Raw genomic sequence first — 22,706 nt, forward strand, 5'->3', positions numbered from 1 at the left:
ATGCTCCCTGCCATGATGAAAATGGGCTGAACATCTGAAACTGTAAGCCAGACCCAATTAAAGACTTTCCTTTATAAGAGTTTGCCTTGGCCATGGTGTCTCTTCACAGCAACAGACAACATCTAAGACAGGAGGCCCGAGGTAGCTGTCCTCACCTTTCACCTTGTTTGAGGCAGGGTCTTTTTTGTTGTCTCTTGCTGTACTCTGTATTGTGACTGGATGGCCCACAGGCTCCTCGGGATTCCCTTGTCCCCACTCCCCATTCACTGTAGAAACACCAGGATTAGAGATGCAAGCTAGATGCTTGACTTTACATGGATTCTGAGGATTTGAGAGTAGGTCTTTGTGCATGGGCTGCGTGTACTCACTGAGTGGTCTACCGGGCCCCAGTGATCTATTTCATGAACTTGTTACCACCTTGGTTTCTTGGGACACGCTCCCTCTCCCAGGACAAGCCTTCTGCAAAATTCTGCTCAAGCTTTAGCCCATTGATGTGTGACATTATTTTTAGAGAGAGAGGAAGTCATCACGTGTCTCGTTTTCCTTTCCCTGGCTGATTTAAAAGTTCAGAGTTGTCTCATTGGTAAAACTTTAAAAGAGGAACAAGGTGCAGGGAAGTGTGAGCCCAGGACACCAGCGGGAACTCAGGCGTTGCCACAGAGCCTGGGGCCTTGAAAACAGGGAGGCCTGAGTGGAAACCACCTATCTGAGATGCCTCTGCTTCTTCTCTTTCTTTTCCTTATTCTCAGTTCCACCCTTCTTGCTCTCTCTTCCCTCCCGAGCCCTACCTAACCTGCTTCTCTCTTTGTTCAGCGTTTTCTGTCATTTCACTTCCTTCCCAAATAAACTCTATAAAATGTGGCTGAACTTATATGATAATCAAATTAATTTAGAATTTAGTAAACACACACTGCATACCTATAGGACCCATAGACTACCGGAGCTGGAAAGGGCTGGAACACATCTACTTCATTCGTGCATTTTATGGAAGGTCACCGGTTCCTAGAATGCTTTGTTGATTTGCTCAAGATCTCAGGAGTACCCTACAGGATAGTGTGCTTTTGTTATGAAGAAATCTAAATTCAGCCGGGCAGTGGTGGCGCACGCCTTTAATCCCTGCGCTTGGGAGGCAGAGGCAGGTGGATTTCTGAGTTTGAGGTCAGCCTGGTCTACAGAGTGAGTTCCAGGAGAGCCAGGGCTACACAGAGAAACCCTGTCTGGAAAAAAACAAAAACAAAAAACAAACAAACAAACTAAATGTAGCCAGCTAAACTTTTGTATTGTCTGCTCCTATCTCCTACCTAGGAGGTAGAAGTGGAAGGATCAGGAGTTTGGGGCTAGCCTTGGTTACAGAGTAAGTTCCGGGCAAACCTGGGCTAAATGAGAACTCTTCTCAAAACAAAAATGAAAACAAAACCTGCCAGGCATAGTGACACACGCCTGCATTTACTCCCAGCTCTCAGAGGGGAAGGCAGATGGATCTCTGTGAGTTCAAGGTTATCCTAGGGAGAATAATTGTAAATTGATCCTTACAATCAAGGAAAAAGGTCACATACCCCTCCCTGGATTCCCCTAACTGACAATAAAAGCTGGGCCTGGGAGCCCACCAGAAGTCTCCGTAACCCAAATGGGTAGACCCCTGCACGCAGGAAATTCTTTTGCATACTGCTTGAGTCTGGAGTCCTCCTCCAGCGATTCTTGAACCCTAACAGGAAGACCCAGTCTTAAAGCAAAACAAAACCAAATAAACAAAAAGGAGAGCCCATGAGATGCCTTAGAAGCTTCAAGCACACTCCTGAGTTCAATTCCCAGATTCTACCTGGTAGAAGAGAATTGACTCCTGCACGTTGTCCGGGGTCGTTATCTCGTGCCATGGCTTACAAGCTCCCCCACACAAATAAATAGGATAGAATTTTTTAAATAAAAATAAGATAACAAATAAGGAATCAGATTTGACTGTGAGGAAACCAGAACAATGATGTCAGTAATAATTACTGTGTAGTAGAGAGTTGCTGTCCACTAGGGCAGTAACTACACTATATAGTTTTCACACTTTATCTCACCAAAACCTCAAGATAGGCCTAGTGTGTAGGACTAATGACCCCCTAAAGCCACAACTGAAAAGTTGAATCAGTTGTCCAGGTTTATACAATTATGGGACTGTGAATCTAGAGGTCTGAATGACCACAAAGCTCACACACACACACCTCCCATAACATCAGATAGCACTCACTGAAGGTTTACTGTGTTATATACATACTGAATGCCTCACATACATTACCTGCAATTTCCCCTAAGCTCTGAGCCATGGGGACTGATAAAGCCTGGGTTTGAGAGATGCAGCTCAATGGGAGAACACCTGCCTTAGCATGCAGGAAGCCTGGGTTAAAGCTCTAACACCAAAGAAGTGGTGGTGGGGGGATGACAGATGGGACCCCAAAAGCCACTTTGTATTTCTTACTTGTGTCCCTCTGACTCAGGATGTATATTAATGATTTAAACTCCACCTACTCAATCCTAAACTCCACTTCAACCCCAGGGCTAAGAATGAAGGGCATTCTGCTGCCTTCCATTGTACTGCTGGTAGAAGGAGACACTGATACTGGCTGGACACACCACCCTGGGTGTGGTGGTCATTGAACTTGTATCAGGAGGTTCAAAGCAGGGTCTCCGAGGCTGTGCAGGAGACGAGCCCTCCACATCACCACAGCACCTGCTGTCCCTCTGAACTCAGCCTCTTGAGGGAAGTAATAACCCTGAGGTGTTAGAAAACAATGAGCTCATTTGGTCTTTGTACTAGGAGTCTAAGGAGAGATGATGTCTGGAATCTAGTCGCAGGCCAGCTCTGGTCGGAGGCTCCAGAGTTTAATGCCAGCCTGGCTAAGAGCAATGCTAGCAAGAGGCTTCTTCTCCAGAATACAAAGAATTGTATCAATATTAAAATAAATAAATAAATAAATAAATAAATAAAAAAGACCGGGAAAGAGTTTCTGCTTTGTTGTCTCTGTGAGCTCCACTGATCTGTGTTTAACCAGACAAACTCATCGGTTCTTGTTTTCCCTTCCCATCTCCTTGTAGCCGAAGGCCTGCGAAGCCTGAAGAAGATGCGTTTACTCCATTTGACTCATTTGTCTGACATTGGGGAGGGGATGGATTACATAGTCAAGTCTCTCTCAGAAGAACCCTGTGATCTCCAAGAGATGAAGTTGGTGGCCTGCTGTCTGACTGCAAACTCTGTGAAAGTTCTAGGTAACCATTGTAACTGCTCTCTGAATGCACAACAGGATACTTGACGTTTTTTTACACTGCTGTATACAATGCCTTACCTGCAAACTTAATTTTAAGAGAAACTGAAAAAGATAATGTGCTATTATCTGACCTAGCCCCACCCCCACTCTCTCTTTTTACCCTGAAATTTTCTTTTTTCTTTTTCTTTTTCTTTTTCTATCTTTTTTTTTTTTTTTTTTTTTTTTTGGTTTTTTTGAGACAGGGTTTCTCTGTGTAGCCCTGGCTGTCCTGGAACTCACTCTGTAGACCAGGCTGGCCTTGAACTCAAAAATCAAGTGTTGGGATTAATCTAGCCCATTTTTTTAAATGAGCTTGGTCTGAATCAGAATTAAATAATTAGTGGCAATGAAAGAGTATTACATAATAGTTGAAGATATTGTAACCTTAAGAGAAAGTGAAAAGTAAGACATTTTTAAAAAAAGTTCCATTGTTCTTGTCATAGTGATACTGTCTAATCATCCCTTGGGTAGATGGGTAAAGAAAATATGGAGAATGGGGAAGATGCCTCAGTGTTACCAGGCCTCTATTTTTCCCTTTGTTAAGATGGAGTTGGAGCACAGTAATTTAACAGTTCATTCTTTTGAGTTCCCAAATGTTATGCATACCAATTATAGAGAAAATTTTGCATATTTTTGGATAAACTGTTCAGTTCAGATATATCTTAAAATTTAGACTTTGGGAGCTGGAGAGATGACTCAGCAGTTAAGACTACTTACTGTTCTTCCAAAGGACTTGGGTTCCATTCTGGCAGCTCATGACCATTTGTGACTTTAGTTCCTGGGGGTCCAATGCTGGGAATTAAGGCATGTGCCACTACTGCATGTCAGGGGAATTGGTCTCTTTTCAAACAGCTGTATCAAAAAATCCAGATGTGATGATGCACAGCTCAGTGCCAGGACTAAGGTGGCAGAGCAGGGGGACTTCCGTGAGTTTGAGAGTTCAAAGCCAACCAGGACTACACAGTAAGACCTGTCTTAAACAAACAAGCCAAAGTCAATAAAGAATAAATTACAATGGTGTGTCTGTTATTACAAACACTATCTTCCATGCAGCTTCAGGCTTTATGTGCCCTGGACATTATAATCATTGCCATGGAAATTGAGGGTTCCACCCATCCCACTTCTTTTGAGAAATAATCAGTCTATCAAGTCAAATGACAGTGTGTATTGTCATCAGCAAAGACAAGAACACAGAATTCTAAAGAGGCTGAAAAAATGTCCATATGGCTACCTGAACATCTTTTGGTTTGGTTTTTCTTTCAGCACAGAATCTTCACAATTTGATCAAGCTGAGCATTTTTGATATATCAGAAAATTACCTGGAAAAGGACGGAAATGAAGCTCTACAGGAACTGAGTAAGAAGCCCGGCTTTTGCTTTTTTCGAGACTGGGTTTCTCTGTGTAGCCCTGGCTGTCCTGGAACTCACTCTGTAGACCAGGCTGGCCTCGAACTCAGAAATCCGCCTGTCTCTACCTCCCAAGTGCTGGGATTAAAGACGTGTGCCACCACCACGTTGTGCAGGGTGGTGGTGGTGGCTCACGTCTTTAATCCCAGCATAACGAACTTTTTACTACGTGTGCTGGGAGGTTAGCAAACCTCTGTATCCATGTGTACCTTACAGATGCATCTTTCTTAGGAAAAATGTTTGGCTCCATCTTAAACTGCCTTTAAGAAAAACAGGTTGGTGTCTTTTTTTTTTTTAAGATTTATTTAGTTTGGGAGCTAGAGAGATGACTCAGTGGTTAAGAGCACTAGATGCTATGTCAGAGGACCAGATTTTGGTTCTCAGCACCCACACGACAGCTCACTAATATTTGTAACTCAGGCTCCAGGGAATCTGATGCCCTCTTCTGGCCTCTGTGGAACCCAGGCATATGGGTATATATATATATACACAAATGCAGGCAAAACACTCATATGCAAAAAAATAGTTTAAAAAATTATGTTTGTGTGTGCTCGTGTTCGTGTCCAGGAGGTAGGCATACATAAGTGTAGGTGCCTGCAGAGGCCAGATGAGACCATTGGGTCTCCTGAAGCTGGAGTTCCAGGCATGGTGTCACTGGTCATGGGTACTGAGAATGGAATGCAGGCCCTCTACAAGGGTAGTACGTGTTCTTAACTGTTGAACCATTTCTCTAAGCCCAAGCTTATGTCTTTGGAGCCATCAGTTTGCATATCCTTATTGTACCTGAGACTCCTCCAGTTTGCCAACCGCAAGGAAGCCAGCATTGGATGGTGACGATGCTTTAAGGAGTTGATGATATCGCTTTTCTAGTCCCAGGCTCCTAAGATTGGTTTATACACATATTTATCAGCTCAGCTACCCGAGGATTGCAATATTCTTATGCTGTCTGGTTGCAATGAGGGACTGTGGGTGAGTTCTCAGATGAGCGAAACATTTGGAGGATTTTTTTTAAAAATTAATTAATTAATTAATTTTTTCTTTGAAAAAGAGTTTCACTATGCAACCTGGAGCTCTCTAAGAAGACAGGGTGTCCTTGAAGAGCTCCATCTGCCTCTGCCTCTTGAATGTTGGTATCAAAAAGATTCTTATTCTGATTGTTTTGTTACAGGAAAATGAGGCAGGGAAGCTACCATGCTCAAACAGTCACTAGAAATACAGCGGAGGGCCGGGCGTGGTGGCGCATGCCTTTAATCCCAGCACTCGGGATGCAGAGGCAGGTGGATTTCTGAGTTCGAGGCCAGCCTGGTCTACAAAGTGAGGTCCAGGACAGCCAGGGCTATACAGAGAAACCCTGTCTCGAAAAACAAAAACGAACAAAAAAAAAGGAAATACAGCGGAGGATTGGAAAGGTTCACTGTGTCAGGCTTAGTGGAGTTCTCTTCATGGCTCGGAGCAACTAACTGAACAGAGATAGGGCCTTTCTAGCCCTGGTTTCAACCATTGCATCACCTGTGGGCTTAAGTTTCTACCAAAGCCACATGGCAAAGATACAAACAAGAAATCCAAGCCAGGATTGATGGTGTACTCCTTTGACCCCTGCAAGTAAATAGGCAGGCAGATCTCTGTTAGTCTGAGGCCAGCCTGGTCTACATAGTGAGTTCCCGGCCAGCTAGAGATTGGTCTCAAAGAAAAAAGGAGGGTGGGGTGGGCGTTAGAACATTTTTTTCTTCTTTTTTCGAGACAGGGTTTCTCTGTGTAGCCCTGGCTGTCCTGGAACTCACTCTGTAGACCAGGCTGGCCTCAAACTCAGAAATCTACCTGCCTCTGCCTCCCAAGTGCTGGGATTAAAGGCGTGCGCCACCACACCCGGCTGGACATTATTTTTTTAAGATTTATTTATTATTATATCTTAAGTACTCTCCAGCCTTTTTTTTTTAATAAACCAGTTTGGGGCTGGGAAGATGGCTCAGCGGGTAAGAGCAATTGACTGCTCTTCTGAAGGTCCTGAGTTCGATTTCCAGCAACCACATGGTGGCTCACAACCATCTGTAATGGGATCTGATGCCCTCTTCTGGAGAGTCTGAAGACAGCTACAGTGTACTCATGGACTCTCATATCATAAATAAATCTTTAAAAAAAAAAGTTTAAATAAATAAATAAATAAATCAGTTTACTGCAAGCAGCTGTTTCACCTGGTAACTAAGCAGCCAGTTCTTCCCAGGGGGTCCTTGCCATTCTGTTCCCCCTGAGACAAGGTTTCTCTGTGTAGTCCTGGCCATCCTAGAACTCAGAGATCCCCTTGGCTCCTGCTGAGACTGAATGTGTACACCACCATGCCTGGCTTATTTCCTCTTTCAATTTCACTAGAGTGATAAGATTTTTAAAGAGCTATAGTGGCATGACAGAATGACAGGGATTCACTTGAGAAAAATACAGGTGACTGACTGGTCAGGGCTAAGTCCTTTAGCCTGTGATTTGCTGTTTATTGAAGGTTGGATTATGAGTAACAGTTTCATTATGTTAGTGTTACTATATTTGAATATCTTTTATAAAAATAAAATAAAGAGTAGATTCTCCTTAAAGTTTAAGTAGCCTGCAGGGCCAGCAAACTGAAAGCCCACTCTTCATCTGCGTTCTGCTGGACTGAGATGACGTCAGCCCTGAACTGTTCTCTGTTTAAGTCGGCAGGCTTGGCGTTCTGGAAGAGCTCACTGCATTGATGCTGCCTTGGTGCTGGGATGCGCACACCAGCCTGCCCAAGCTGTTGAAGCAGTTGGAGGGGACCCCAGGACTTGCCAAACTTGGATTGAAAAACTGGAGACTCAGAGACGAAGAGATTAAAAGTTTAGGTAGGTACACCCAAAGGGAGCCAAGGGGACACGGACTGACTTTAAGAAGGCTTAGTTGGGCCGGGCGTGGTGGCGCATGCCTTTAATCCCAGCACTCGGGAGGCAGAGGCAGGCGGATTTCTGAGTTCGAGGCCAGCCTGGTCTACAGAGTGAGTTCCAGGACAGCCAGGGCTACACAGAGAAACCCTGTCTCGAAAAACCAAAAAAAAAAAAAAAAAAAAAAAAAAGAAGGAGGCTTAGTTGGTCCTTTAATGTCAGTCCTCAGGAGGCTGGTCTCTGCCAGGTCTCTGCCTTTTCTCTGAGCTGGCTCACAGACCTTCTTTGTTAGTTATTAGGATCTTATTTCTATTGAATGTAACTCACTGGGAAGGATGGTTATTTTTGGAGTTTTTTGTCCTCTTTCTAGTTTCCTATGTTGCCATAGGTTATATTTGAATGTGTCTCTGAACACCACATGCATAGAACACGTTCTATGCAGCAGTGTTGGGAGGTAGGTGGACAGAAAAAAGCAATAAAAAAAGGAGGCCATGACTGCCCCTAGGTACACTGAAGGAGCCTTACTGTAGATAAAAGGGAGAGCAGAGCCAGAGGTAGAAACATCTGGGAGAGTCCAGAGTAAACAGGATCCTGAGTGGCCATGTGAGGAGAGGCGGGGAGGGAACTAAGGAGAGCCAGGAGACCAAGAGGCCAGGAAGCTTAAAAAAAAAAGAAAGAAAGAAAGAAAGAAAGAAAGAAAGAAAGAAAGAAAGAAAGAAAGAAAGAAAGACCAGAGTAGCCAAATGGCTGGCTGGATTATACAGGTATACAGGGAAGGGCAGCTGGGGGAAGGGCAGCCACCTGGAGTTCTGGGTAAGGGTTGGAGTATGCCAACCACACCCAGGAATGGGTAGGGGCCTGAGGGGTGCTGGAGAGCCTGGTGACCAGGTCTGCTTGAATATTAGGCACCTACCTCAGTTAGCCACTTGTCCTGGTTTGAGACCTAACAACAGTAGGAACTCAGAGGAGGAGTTTAGATTCATTCACATGGATAATTAATGCAAACCGCAGAAGGCTTGAGCCAGTCTGAAGTCTTGCTTGCTTTTTTTCACCCCCTGTCCTGCCCAGGAACAGTCAGCAAAAAGGCCCCGGCCAGATGTTAGTTCCTCAACCCTAACATGCGTCAACACATTTCTGTTGTTTGTAAGTTATTCAGCCTGTGGTATTCTGTTCCAGAGGCAGGAAACAGTCCTTTTCTTTCGTTGTCTTTTTTCTGTGGGTGTCGAGACTTGGTCTCCTCTCTTGGAGTCTGTTCCAAGGTAGCTGTTCTTTTCCTATTTTAGAGTGAGGGGCAAACTGATAGAAAGCTCTTTGTCTAAGGGAGAAAGTGACTTTAAACTTTTTTTTTTTATTTTATGCATCTGAGTGTTACCTGTATATATGTCTGTGATCCACCGTGTGCCTGGTGTCCATAAAACCAGAAAAGGAGTGGGGGGTGTCTGGAGAGATGGCTCACTGGCTAAGAGCATGACTGCTCTTCCAGAGGACCCAGGTTCACCTCCTAGCACCTACATGGCAGTTCACAACTGTCTGTAACTCTAACTTCAGGGGAATCCAACACCTTAGCACAGACATATATACAGGCAAAACACCAATGCACATTTTTTTTAAATGAATACCACTGGTTTATAGATGATCTGGGCTGTCACATGGGTGGACCAAATCCAGGTCCTCTGCAAGAGCAGTTTGTATATTTAACACAGACCCAGAGATGACTTTTGATTGGTTAGCTTCACTATTTGGGGCGGGAATCAGGTATGCCAGGTGCCTCCCCTTCTTGGAAGCAATTGAGTTTCTCCCGAGAAGCCTCCAGTCTTCCTTCTGGAGCATGTAAGACCAAATAGTAGTGTCCTGGGAACAAAGTGGAGTCGGAGCGTCTCCTGCTTTTGTGTGCTTTCTCTCCAGTCCCCTGGTCCACGTCCCATAGTACCCTACCTAATTATTAAGAGTGTCTTCACACAAACCCAGAGTGACAGGGACCATTGCAGAGTGTGTGGTCCCCGGCAGATAATCAAACGTTTGCTGATTACAGGAATGGTGTTACAGTTTATTACGTAGGGCCAGTTACCACAGGGTAACTGTTACTTCAGGGTGCCAGTTACCACAGTGGGGAAATCAGAGGCAGGAGCCTGAGGAAGCTAGTCAGTCACGTGACATTCACCATGGGGACAGGGAACAATGAGTATATGCAGGCTGTTTGGCTTCCTGGCTCCAGTCAGGAATGATGTCACCAACAGGGGGCAGGCCCCACCACCTCAGTTAATGCAATCAAGATGGCCAGCACACACACACACACACACACACACACACACACAGAGCATTGCCAAGTGAAGCTAGACTTGGTCACACTGAGAATTAACACTAGGTGACCTGACTGTGGCTCAGGTAAACTGAAGGGCAGTACTAGACAAGTTTCACCCAAAGCACATGAGATTTAGTCAGTTGTACTCTTCACAGCCCACAAATGGCCAAGTTCCAGATACACAGATTCTGTTCCTGGTGGATCTAGTTTGATCCACATTCAATTAGCAGAAAGCATGCAAACCCTCCATGCTTGCCATGCAAACCGTTGCTTGTTTCTTCGTTCCTGTGCCCGCAGCCGTTCTGATGATCCCCAGGAAACTCTTCCTCAGCTAAGATCCTTGAACTGAAACACATAGCCACAGAAATAGCTCCGTTCTCATCGCAGCGAGCATTGACTTTTCTAAATTCCTACTGGGTAGTGAAAACCACTTGCTCTTTGGGGAGAAAGCCCACGAATTGTAAACAAAACAAAGCATTCCGCATTCCTGATGTGCAGGGGATCACAACCGAGGTGGCAAAATAGGACGGAGAGTTGTGAAGGTTGGAGGACTTATGAGAAAGGGAGGCGAGGACCAGGAAGTGAGCGCCACTGTGCCTGTTGGGCAAAAACTTGGCTGCACCACAGCCGACAGGAGCTAGAGTTTCCTTCCCATGTTCTAGTCCCCAGATGTGCAGTCCAAGCAGAGGGGGCAGCTGTGCTCTGCGGCCTTCCCAGACAGATGTTATTTTTACCCCCTTCATTCCTTAGATTTATTTTAAACTTGATGGTCATAACAAGGTTACTGTCGTGTGGGCGTTTCAGCCAAGTGGGAAGAGACAAAAGAAAAAAAGAAAAGGAAAGCAAGCCATGGGCTAATTCTTTTCAAAGTGACACCGAAGTCACACTCCCCACTTCTGCTTCTATTTCCTTGGCAAAAATTTAGATACATTTAGCAGCAAGGGAATGTGGGCTATGAGTGGTCACGACTTTAAATTAGCAGTTTGTCTTCTAACTAAGGACGTTAAAGCATAGGAAAGAGGCCCAAGGATGGTGTCAGCAGCAAGTAGCACAAATAGAGAAATGGAGGTGTTCTCTGGGAACGCCCACTTCCTCCACTTCTCCTGATTCCAGCCAGCTAAAGTCCCTCTGCTTCAGGCATCTGTTATCAAGGGCCTTTCTAAGCTAAACTCAAAAAGGTGATGAAGACTCTGGAGCAAGCACTGGGTGTGGCTGTGTCACATACATGTCCTTAGCAAACACACAGGCCACACAATGCTATTTGTCAATTAATTCCCAGACTTCCAGGGGCATGTTATAATCTATGTGACAGATGTAACAAAGTCACACCATATGACAGATCTCACATGGGAGGTTACTGGGGAAGGGGTATACAGTGGCTATACAGGGCTAAGCAGGAGGGACTGGCCTTTTAGAAGGGAGGTAGCACATACGCAGGGGAAGGACATGCGACTCCTGGTGACAGTTTGCCTCTCAGCAGCTACTGAGATGTATCCTGATGTTGCTGCATCCCTGGGGCAGGTAGTGGAAATGCCTGGTTGCTAAAAGGGAAACCAGTTAACAGGCTTCCTGAAAGTGGCAAAGAGTACACTCACTCAGTGCATACCTGCATAAGCCTCAGTTCACACGGCTGGTTAGACAAGATTCATCATTCCTATTTCGCATGCCTAATGACAGATAGCAATAGCTTTTCTTATTTGTTTCATGACCTTTGTCATGGCCCTGATGAGTTGGTTTGTTTGTTTGTTTTATTTTGTTTTGTTTTTTAGAGACAAGGTTTAAATGTAACTTTTATTCTCCTGAAACAAGTGTCTTCTTAGAGGCTCATTGCCTCTGTCTGCTAACCTAGGCCTAGCTCTGGAAGCTTCTAGCCACCGTACAGTCTTATCTAGGCCTAGAATGTTTTCAGCCTCTGAGACTTGCTGCTGAATAAGCTCACCCTTTCTAGTTCTTTCTGATCTCTGGCTGGCTGGTTCAACTCGCTGTTCTGGCTCAAACTCCTCTCCAACCTGACTGATTCAATCTGGCTTCTCTCTTTCTGCCTCTCCTGAATGACTTTGCTTGACCTCAAACGAACTCTAGCAATCTGATCTAATCTTCTGGCTTCTTATTCTCTGGCTCATTCTATCTTTATCTGTGTGTCTGTAAAACTCTCCCAGTAAAACTGTCTTTTATTTTTGCACTTCTCTAAGTACCTTCCCTTTCTCTCTTCTTGTGAGAGTTGGGAAGATCCTTTCCTGTCAAATCTTTCTCTGATTCATCATTTTGTCTGCCACCCAATTAGACGTCACTTTCAAACATGGGTGCTTCCTTCTACAAATTAACTTTACCTTCATTGTTTGGGATTAAAGGTTGTGTGCCAAGACTGAGCCACACCACGACTAGAAACAGGGTTCTTCTTGTGTTGTTTTCAGTAAGCAACAGAATCTGGGGTTTCACATTGTGATCAAATATCCTGCAGCACTGTGTAGCTCAGGATGGTCTGAACTTGCTATATCTCCTGCCTCAGTCTCCCAGAGTTCTGGAATCAGAGACTTGCACCATCTCTGAGCTCTGGTGTTTTGTCTGTGGGGACAATACTGCTTTGTCAGAGAGTATCTCTTCTTACTTAAGAGTTCAAGTGCAGCCAAGTGGCGCCACCTTTCATCCCAGTGCTTAGGAGGTGCCAGTCTAGTGTACAGAATGAGTTCCAGGGCATCCAGGGCTTTATGGAGAAACCCTGTTTCAAAACAAGCAAGCAAGCAAATAAACAAACAGCAAAATCTTGTCAAAAAAAACCAAAAAAACAAAAAAAAAAAACAACAAAAAAAAAAAAACCCCGCCAACAAACAAGAAGGGTCTGTCTTTTCTTTCTTGCTTTCTATTTACACAGGGCAGACTATGAATTCATGTTTCTGACCCTGACTCTCAAATACTACGATCAGGTGTGTGTGTGTGTTTGAGTGGGGTGGTGAGTTTTTTTTTCTCACACAGCAGGATTCACCTCATCCCAGTGCAGCCGCACAGGGCTTAGGGAATTCAGGAACAAGCAATGAAGAAGCCTGCTGCGGTCTGTGACTCAGAGCCTCCACCTCCTCTTTTTTTATTTTATTTTATTTTATTTATTTATTTATTTATTTTGGTTTTTCGAGACAGGGTTTCTCTGTGTAGCCCTGGCTGTCCTGGAACTCACTTTGTAGACCAGGCTGGCCTCGAACTCAGAAATCCGCCTGCCTCTGCCTCCCAAGTGCTGGGATTAAAGGCGTGCGACACCACACCCGGCTCCTCTTTTTTTAAAGATTTAAAAAAATCATTTAACTTAATTTACGGACTTTAGTGTTTTAACTGCAAGGATGTCTGTGTGAGGGCATTGGATCCCCTGGAACAGGAGTTACAGACAGCTGTGAGCTGCCATGTGGGTGCTGGGAATTGAACCTGGGTCCTCTGGAAGAGCAGCCTGTGCTCTTAACCTCTGAGCCATCTCTCCAGCCCCGCTTCCTCCTCTTAGGAGGCACTTTAGGAATGCTTATGTATAGGGACTGGAAGATCTCCCTGAAGCCTCTGGGAAGGCTTTAAACAAATGAAACCCTCTAGATACTGAATGGCTTTTGTTTAATTAAGTTTATAGCTAGGGATAGCCTATACCCAAAGATAAAACTGTTAAGTAGCGTTATTTCTACAAACATGGACGGGCCTAGTATTGCTTGTTTTGTCCCAGTCTTGAAAACTGATAGGTTGTTTCTCCACTGCCAGTGAAACGATCCAACTTAAACCGAATTAGATTATATTAAAGGTAGGTTCATTGGGAAGCTGCTCCCAGGTGGGTGAATTCACTGGCTCCAAGGACCAAGACCAGGAAAGTCTTGGGGAAAGGGTGGGGGTGGGGGATGGGGGAGGGGGAAAGAGGCACAGGAGCACAGAGAGAGAAGAGGGGTGGGGGATTAGAGGCCACAATGTCTGGATTATATAGGGAGAATTCTCTGGAGGGAAGGGCAGTCCAGCCCCTGGGCTGGAAAGTTCAAGGTTGGGAAAGGCTATGCCAGGTAGGACTGAGGGATGCTGGGAGACCCAGAGGCCAGGTCTGCTTTGGTACGTAAGTTCTGCATCTCAGTCCCCTCCTGGGGTCTGAAACCAAACAAGAACAGCTCCTTAGTATCTAATAGCATCTCTCATTTCCCAATGTTAAAGCAACATCCCATTTCCTGGAGGAATCAGGAGTAAGGTAAAATACATCATTGACCTTCGCCTACTGCAGTCTTGCACCATTGATGCTCTTACACATCAGGAAACTGACTTTGTGAATACTATGGGCAGTCACAGAATGCCTGTTGGATGTCTTTTTCCAGGGCACAACACTGGTCTAACCATAGTCCTTTTAAAATGGAAAAATTACTCACACGTGCACGTACAGAGTTCAATTTATTTTAAATGAGGATTTCTTCCAATTAACCGGTTTCTTTCTTTACCCAGGTGAATTTCTGGAGATGAATTCTCTGAGAGACTTGCAGCAGTTGGATTTAGCGGGGCACCGTGTGAGCAGTGACGGATGGCTTTACTTCATGAATGCTTTTGAGAATCTGAAGCAGTTAGTGTTTTTTGACTTTAGCACTGAAGAGTTCTTACCAGATGCAGCACTGGTGAGGAAGCTTAGTCAAGTGTTATCCAAGTTAACTCTTCTGCAAGAGGTAAGGCTCACGGGCTGGGAGTTTGATGTCTATGATATTAGTGCTATTAAAGGCACCTTTAAACTAGTGACTGCTTAATGCACCCATGCCACCAAATACTCCAGGACTCCCTCACCTCCAGCGAATCATTAAAAACCATGCAGAAGTGGGGCCACAGAGCTGGCTCAGAGGTAAAGAGCACTGGCTGCTCTTCCAGAGGACCTGGGTTTGATTCGCACCACCTACAAGGTGGCTCACAACCATCTGTAACTCCAGTTCCAGGGGATCCAACATTTTCTGATCTCTATGGGTACCATGCAGGCAAAACACTCATATACATTAAATAAAATTTAAAAATGCTTAAAAAAAATCTTGAAGAAGGAAGTCAAAGAAGAAAAAAGAAGAGGAATGGACTTGAGAAATGAGTTTGGTCTCATCTCTCCACCCAGGACAATCTCTGTGCCCTTCAGGTGTGTTTGTGTTACTTGACCCCAAGAATACCGGGTCAAAAAACCTTGCGATACCCTGTTCATCTGTCCTTAGTACAGTACCTGGCCTATACAGACTCAACAAGTACTTGATAAGTATGTGACAACTAAATTACCAAGAAATAAAATTGTCTAGAGAACAGACTTCATATATGCTATTTAATTCAGCTTGTTTAATTAAAACACTATGGAATGTATAGAATATGTTCTCACATGAAAAGTGTTCTCAGATTTGAAAGAGGCGTTCTTAAAAAAAAAAAAAAAAAAACACAACAAACCATTAAATTATGTGTATGCAGTGTGTGTGCCATGGTGTACCTGTGGGGGTCAAAGGATAACTTGTGGGAGTTTGTTTAACTCAAGTCACTGGGCATTGTGGTATTAAGTCCTCATCTGCTGAGCTGTTGACCAGCCCCAAATGGGCATCTGTGGTCAAGGAAAAATTGGCAGTTTAAAAGCTGCTTCATCAGAGCTGGAAACTCAGGATGTCTCCCAGGAGTTCATTCGATCACTGTGATTTCACCTCTGACCTCAGAAACCGAGGACGAAAGAAAAACTGTATCTCATATTCTTTTGTACCCCTCCGAAGTATGAGGGATACCCTGCTCTAATCTTTTTGTCTATCACCTTCCAAAATAACTACCCCTCACATTAACAACAACAAAAAAAATCTCTGTTGTCTAAGGATGTAAAAATCCAAAGAGTCTGGGAGAGCCAGAGGTAAAACAGGTAAAATGGAGTTAGCCTGCAGCTAGCCTTCTCTTCTCAGGGCTCCTCAGGGTGTTGCTGTGCGTAGCACTTGGTCTGTATGTTGTGGTCATGTTAAAAAAATTTCTGGGTATAGAATCTACTTAGCAATTGGACATATACAGGTTTAATTATAAAATTTCAGCTAATAATTTGCAAGTCAACTCATCCTTTCCCCTCCCTAACTGTACAAATGAGAGAGCTCAGAGAAGCTTCTGTGCCCATGACTACCAAACTATTGATATACAAGTACTCAAGGATTGCAATAAGAGCCTTTTGCCTAGTCCAGTCATGGAGTCTGTTAAAAATATCTTGACTAAATTTCCATTTCTACAATAAAACATATATTTGATCTGTTCCACTCATAAAATGAGAAAAAAAAAAACTCTAAAACTAGTTTATTAAATAAAATGAACCCCAAATAAAACTCTGATTGTGTTTATGTAATGTATGTTCTATCACTCTATGGCCATATGGTGTTTAAGGTCACTCAGAAGCTGCTGAGGAAACAGGGTTGCCCCTACTCCCAGTTCACACCCAAATGTGTTTCTCTCAAAGCATCCTCCAGGGCTCTCTTTCTGGGCATGGGCTGCCCCTCTAACATGGACAGGGAGATCAGAGAACAGCAGCAGCCCAAGAGTTGAATCGTGCCCTGGAGAGCAGCCAGAAGGGGAGCCATAGCCAAGAGAGGTTGCTATGGTTCCCCTAGTGATAGGAAAGGGCCCAGAGGAGACTGGAGCTGCGTGCTCAGGCACAGGACGCTCATCTCTGTAGAGAAAGCCCAGTCGGGAGCTTGCTGGCCACCTTACCTTCCCCAGTTGGTCTCTGCAGGACACTGTGAGCCTCTGAATAGATGACTTCATCTCTGTTGCTCTTTGTTCTTTTCCTTGGAAACCTCCTTAGAAGGGACACTCTGCTCTGTGCAGGACACTACAGGCTCGCCAGCTGGCTGCCTTAAAGGGGCTTCCCCGGTAGGTTTCTGTCGGATGTTCTGAGTTCCCATTCGGTGATGCTGGTGTTCTCTCGCTGTTTATTCTTTTACGTTGTTGGCTCCCTACATACCTGATGAACTTACTCATTCAACGCCAAGAGCATGGCTGTCGTAGGCCACTGGCCAGCTGACCTAATGTAACCCAGAGCACTGGAGACCATTCACCAAAGGTCTCGTGGTTATAATCAAAATAAAACACTGGGAACCATGGACCACATTCGTAAACAGCCGTCCTCTACTCTCAGTGTTTGACTGCAGTATATAAATATACTACAATTGTAAATGGAAAAAAAAAAAAAGCCAAACACTCTTTATTCAAAACCTGTTATTTAAAATTTTAAGACATACTTCTATGGTGACTCAAAACCTAAATCCCGGCATGTGGGAGACCGAGGCAGGAGGATTACGGGTTTGAAGCCAGCCTGGTCTATGCAGCAAAACCCTGTTTCAAAAGACCAGTAATAATTAAATTGTGCTACGTAGTAGAATATGCCTCACAACTTCCAATAGAAACTGTTACTTTTTATTTAACAAATGATTTGGGAGGACCTCAAAAAATGTAGCAATTAAGCTTTAAAAAGCTATAAAAGAGAATTTACTTTTCAAATGGAATCTTAAGTTTTCATTTACTTAGTTGGGCACCATCCATGAAGTATGTTTATAAATTCTACTGAAGGAATTATGAATTTTTGGTAAGCTGCAGATCCACTCAGCACATGGCTTTACTGCTGGAGGCCAGACTATCACAACATAGGCTGCTACAGAGCGGCTCACATCCAAACTGTTTGAAGGAGGCTTACCTAATGCCCATGACATTTCCAAAGACCTCACTGCCACAAGAACATTTTACAAAAATATAGTTTATAGGTTTTATGAAATATGAACAAGCCTGGAATAATCTGACATGTAAGTGGTTGAACAGTCAATGCAAGTTGGATTACTAAATACATTGGAAGGCAAGAAGTCGATATTCCCCATCACAAGAAGTTAGAGTCCGTCAGGGTCTTGGCTGTCCCATCCTGTTGATTCCATATCTACTTGGTATATGTGGGAAGGTGGGCCTCAATCCCTGGCCTGCTCCAACTCCTGGAAATGCAAGTCCTTGGCTGAACACGCTGCTGTATGGTGTGTGTCCGCGATTAAGACCCAAACCATATGGCCTTGTCTGTGTGTTCAGAAGAATAACTGGGCTGACGTTTTTCCCAGGCGTATTAAATGCAAACTCCGGAGGTGGGCTGCTGGGCTTGGCTGGGGTTGACGTGAAGGGGGTCCTCTCATCCACGTTCTTTAATAGAGGCATTGGGATTACGTGATGGTCTGAGAAGTTTAGGACATTGGGCGCAACAGGCCCAGAGGATAAGGCAGGCCTAATCCAGTCGTCCTTGAAGATCTGAACAGTCAGCGTGGACACCAGCGTGCACAGCCTGTTGGTCACATGAGCAAGGACCATTTGTTCGTTCGCATCTCGTCGGATCCGTACATGCACTGAGCCAGCCTACAGTAGGAAAACCACAAAAGACTGCTTAGAATTATTATTAGTATTATTCATTTATTTATTTTGAGACAAAGAGTTTCTCTGTGTAGCCCTGGCTGTCCTGGAACTTGCTCTGTAGACCAGGTTGGCATCCCATTCGCAGATCTCTGTCTGCCTCCCAAGTGCTTGGTATTAAAGGTGTGTGCCACCTCCACCCCATTAAAAGACTTCTTAGAATTATAATACTAAGAATTCTGTTTTATTTATAATTTGATTGGTACTTGGTATTTTGAGATAAGAAAAAACTTAGCATCTTGCTATTCACTACTGATGCTTACCAATGTAAAATGTTAATGAAATGATTTGTGACCCTTGAAAAGATGGACTAGAGATGCAGCTCAGTTGAATGCATGAGAGACCCTGGGTTTGATCCCCTGCACTGCATAAACCAGGCACAGTCATGCACATCTGAGATACCAGCCCTGGGGTCGGCAGAACATGAAAGTGCAGAAAGCTAGGATTTCATTACAGCTGCTGAAGATTTGAGAAGACAACTGTGTCCAACCGAGATCTCATAATTAAATAGCATTTCAAAATGCAGAAAAAGGCATTGTGTGGCGGTGCATGTCTTTACTCCCAGAACTGAGAGGCAGGGGCAGAGGTGGGGCAGAGAGGGAGTGGCAGAGGGGGGCAGAGAGAGGGGTAGGCAGAGAGGGGTAGGCAGAGAGGCAGAGAGGCAGAGGCAGAGAGAGGCAGAGGCAGAAAGAGGCAGAGAGGCAGAGGCAGAAAGAGGCAGGGGGGGCAGGGGCAGAGAGGGGGGGGCAGAGGGAGGGGTAGGCTGAGAGGGGGAGGCAGAGAGGGGGAGGCAGAGAGGGGGAGGCAGAGAGAGGCAGAGGCAGAGAGAGGCAGAGGCAGAAAGAGGCGGGGGGGGGGGGTGGGGGAGGGCAGGGGCAGAGAGGGGGGCAGGGGCAGAGAGGGGCAGAGGCGGGGCAGGGGCAGAGGGGGTCAAGGGGGCAGAGGCAGAGAGGGGGTCAGAAAGAGGGGGTCAGAGAGAGGGGGGCTGAGAGGGGGGCAGAGAGGGAGGCAGAGAGGGAGGGAGAGAGAGGGAGGCAGAGGCAGAAAGAGGCGGGGGGGAGCAGGGGCAGAGGGGGGCAGGGGCAGGGGGGACAGGGTCAGAGAGGGGGTCAGAGAGAGGGGGTCAGAGAGAGGGGGGCTGAGAGGGTGGCAGAGAGGGAGGCAGAGAGGGAGGGAGAGAGAGGGAGGCAGAGAGGCAGAAAGAGGCGGGGGGGGGGGGAGCAGGGGCAGGGGAGGGGCAGGGGCAGGGGGGACTGGGGCAGAGGGGGTCAAGGGGGCAGAGGCAGAGAGGGGGTCAGAAAGAGGGGGTCAGAGAGAGGGGGGCTGAGAGGGGACAGAGAGAGAGGGAGGCAGAGAGAGAGGTAGGCTGGGAGGGGGAGGCAGAGAGGGGAGGCAGAGAGGCAGAGAGGCAGAGAGAGGCAGAGGCAGAGGCAGAGAGAGGCAGAGGGGGGGGGAGGGCAGGGGCAGAGAGGGGGGCAGGGGTAGAGGGGGGCAGGGCAGAGGGGGGCAGGGGCAGGGGGGACAGGGTCAGAGAGGGGGTCAGAGAGAGGTGGTCAGAGAGAGGGGGTCAGAGAGGGAGGCAGAGAGGGAGGCAGAGAGGGAAGGAGAGAGGGAGGCAGAGAGGGAAGGAGAGAGGGAAGGAGAGAGGGAGGCAGAGAGGGAGGCAGAGAGGCAGAGGCAGAGAGAGGCAGAGGCAAAGGCAGGAGGAGCTCAGTGAATCTGAGACCAGCCTGGGTTCAACTGAGAGACCCAATCTCAATATGTTACTTAGCAAGTGATAAGAAAGATACCTGACAGCCAGGCAGTGGTGGCAGCATGCCTTTAATCCCAGCACTTGGGAGGCAGAGGAGGGCAGATTTCTGAGTTCGAGGCCAGCCCGGTCTACAGAGTGAGTTCCAGGACAGCCAGGACTGCACAGAGAAACTCTGTCTCGAAAAAAAAAAAAAAAAAAAAAACAACAAAAAAAAAAAACAAAAAAAAAAAAAAAAAAAGAAAGAAAGAAAGATACCTGACATCTCAGGCCTCTGTTCACCTACACACACACACACATAATGCACACATACACATGAAAGTATGAAGGTAACTGTTAATTGGTATAGCCATTCTGCAAGGCAGTTTGATAATGTGCATTAAAAGCCATAAATACTTGATTATTCTGTACTTCACAAAACTCATTTATAAATGTTCATTTGGTTTTTGAGACAAGGTCTTACTATGTAGCCTTGGTTTGGCCTGGAACTTGCTATGGAGACCAGGCTGGCATTGATTGAACTCATAGACTTCCACATCCCCTTGCCTCTCGTGTGTTGGGAATCTTAATAATCATGGGTATTTAAGAAAATTATTTCACAAAGTTGCTCATTACAGCCTATGTAAACAGGTAAACTGGAAAACAACCTAAGATAAGCATGGCAGACTGACGGAGGAGTGTGAGGCTCTTTACCTAAAATTCTAGAGTTGTTAAAATATATACTGGGGAGTCGAGTGGTGTGACTTGGTGGTAGAGTACTTCTCTATCACATACGGTGCCTTGAGTGTGATTCCCAGTACCACAACACATACATACATATATACAAACATGCATACATACACATACAAACATGCATACATACATACACATATACAAACATACATACATACAATCATACATATATACAAACTACATACAATTATACATAATACACATACATACATACATACATACATACATACATACATACATATGACAGCAGCAGTTTTTGAAATGCCCAAATGTTTCCACAAACACTGAGACACTATGACAGTAAAACTGAAACCTATGAACAGGTGTTAAAAATCTAAGTGCTACAGCACCTATGAAATTGCAAGCATGAGCTGTAAGACCTGTAAGGTATCAGAGCTGTGCAAGAGGAAACACAAGGAAGACTTGGAGACACTGACTGACCTAAAAACCCCAAAGCAGTTAAGTGACAACTCCTGCATGGAAACTGAGACAGGCAATCTGAGAAAGGCAGCTGAAGGGCTCCGGCACACTTCATGATGGGAGGGCACACCGGGACTGCAATGAGATCTGCAGCTCTGCAGGAGCCTGAGCCCTGTCAGTCCCAGCTCCTTTCTAGGACAGAGGCCCACGTTAAGAACTGGGATGAGAATCCAAACAGCACAGCAGAGACAAAGGGTGGGGTGGGAGGTGGGGTAGGTTCACAGGACCAGGGTCAGGAGAAAGACAACACCTCTTCATTAGAACCTCATGCGTTTGTTTATACGTCTGCCCTAAGTATGTATGCACTTAGTTCACATGTGAACTGAACCACTTTTCAGTTCACAGTTTAGAAAGGCATAAAAACAAGTAACAGACCTGGCTTTAAATCCCAGCATTCAGGAGCAGAGGCAGGTGGATCTCTGTGAATTTGAGGCCAGCCTGGTTGACACAGAGTTCCAGGACAACCACAACTACATAGAGGGACCTGTCTTAAAAACAAACACAGAAACAAACAAACAAACAAGACCAAAAGGACAGGTAAGCCAAGGTGATGGTGCACGTCTAGAGTCTCGGTATTCAGGAGGCTTGTAGTGCAAGCCTGACCTGGCTGCGAGAGTGGCCTCAAGAACAGCCTCAATTGCAGAACGGGACACTGTCTCAGAAGTAAAACAAACAAAAATGTACTGTAGTAAGGGAGTGTTTGATGACAGGGAAAACTATGAGGCGAGAGGTTCTAGATTAAATTTCCATACCTCCAACAACTACAACAACAACAACAAAATACCCAATGGATTTTGAGGTTAAATAAAAAAAGAAAGCCGGGCGGTGGTGGCGCACGCCTTTAGTCCCAGCACTCGGGAGGCAGGGGCAGGCGGATTTCTGAGTTTGAGGCCAGCCTGGTCTACAGAGTGAGTTCCAGGACAGCCAGGGCTATACAGAGAAACCCTGTCTCAAAAAACCAAAAATAAATAAATAAATAAAATAAAGAAGAAAAGAAGAAAAATACAATTAGATTCCATTAAACATAAAGGAAAATCAAAGCATTCGAGAAAAAAAAAGTAAAGATTTATTTATTTTAACTTTGTGTGCATAAGTGTTTTGCCTGCATGTACATCTGTGCGGTATGTGCGTGCCAGGGCCTGGGGAGGCCAGCAGAGAGGTGAGCCACCATGTGGACACTGCGAATGGAGTTCAGGTCTTCTGGAAGGGCAGCCAGTGCTCTTGGCCACTGAACCTTCTCTTTAGCTCCAACATTTAAAACACCCTTTTTGGCTTTATCTTACTATTGTGTATATGAGTGTTTTGCTGGCATGTGTGCCTGTGCACTGTGTGTCTACTGCCTGTTGGGGTTCCCCTGGGACCGGGCTTAATAGACGGTTGTGAGCCACCACGTAGGTGCTGGGTCCTCTGCAAGAACAAGTGCTCTTACACTCTGAACCATCTCTC

General features: G+C 45.4%; 2 protein-coding genes across 4 annotated transcripts in view; one reads left to right on the forward strand and one right to left on the reverse strand.

Moving 5' to 3' along the window:
* Nlrc4 (NLR family CARD domain containing 4) overlaps nucleotides 1-15,374 on the forward strand; it is a 33,472-nt gene extending 18,098 nt beyond the window's left edge. The window contains exons 6-9 of the mRNA XM_085833369.1: nucleotides 3,079-3,249; nucleotides 4,551-4,643; nucleotides 7,375-7,542; nucleotides 14,330-15,374. Of these exons, the coding sequence (XP_085689495.1) occupies nucleotides 3,079-3,249; nucleotides 4,551-4,643; nucleotides 7,375-7,542; nucleotides 14,330-14,622 (725 nt within the window). The 3' untranslated portion in view covers nucleotides 14,623-15,374. The remainder of the gene's footprint in view (nucleotides 1-3,078; nucleotides 3,250-4,550; nucleotides 4,644-7,374; nucleotides 7,543-14,329) is intronic.
* A 1,876-nt stretch (nucleotides 15,375-17,250) lies between these two features.
* Slc30a6 (solute carrier family 30 member 6) overlaps nucleotides 17,251-22,706 on the reverse strand; it is a 29,953-nt gene continuing 24,497 nt past the window's right edge. For all 3 annotated transcript variants that reach the window (XM_085833370.1, XM_085833371.1, XM_085833372.1), the window contains one exon: nucleotides 17,251-18,244. In XM_085833370.1, the coding sequence (XP_085689496.1) occupies nucleotides 17,747-18,244 (498 nt within the window). In that variant the 3' untranslated portion in view covers nucleotides 17,251-17,746. The remainder of the gene's footprint in view (nucleotides 18,245-22,706) is intronic.

The sequence above is a fragment of the Mus caroli genome, unplaced genomic scaffold (genome assembly GCF_978045245.1).
Source record: "Mus caroli unplaced genomic scaffold, Mus_caroli_1 scaffold_18, whole genome shotgun sequence".
NCBI lineage: Eukaryota > Metazoa > Chordata > Mammalia > Rodentia > Muridae > Mus > Mus caroli.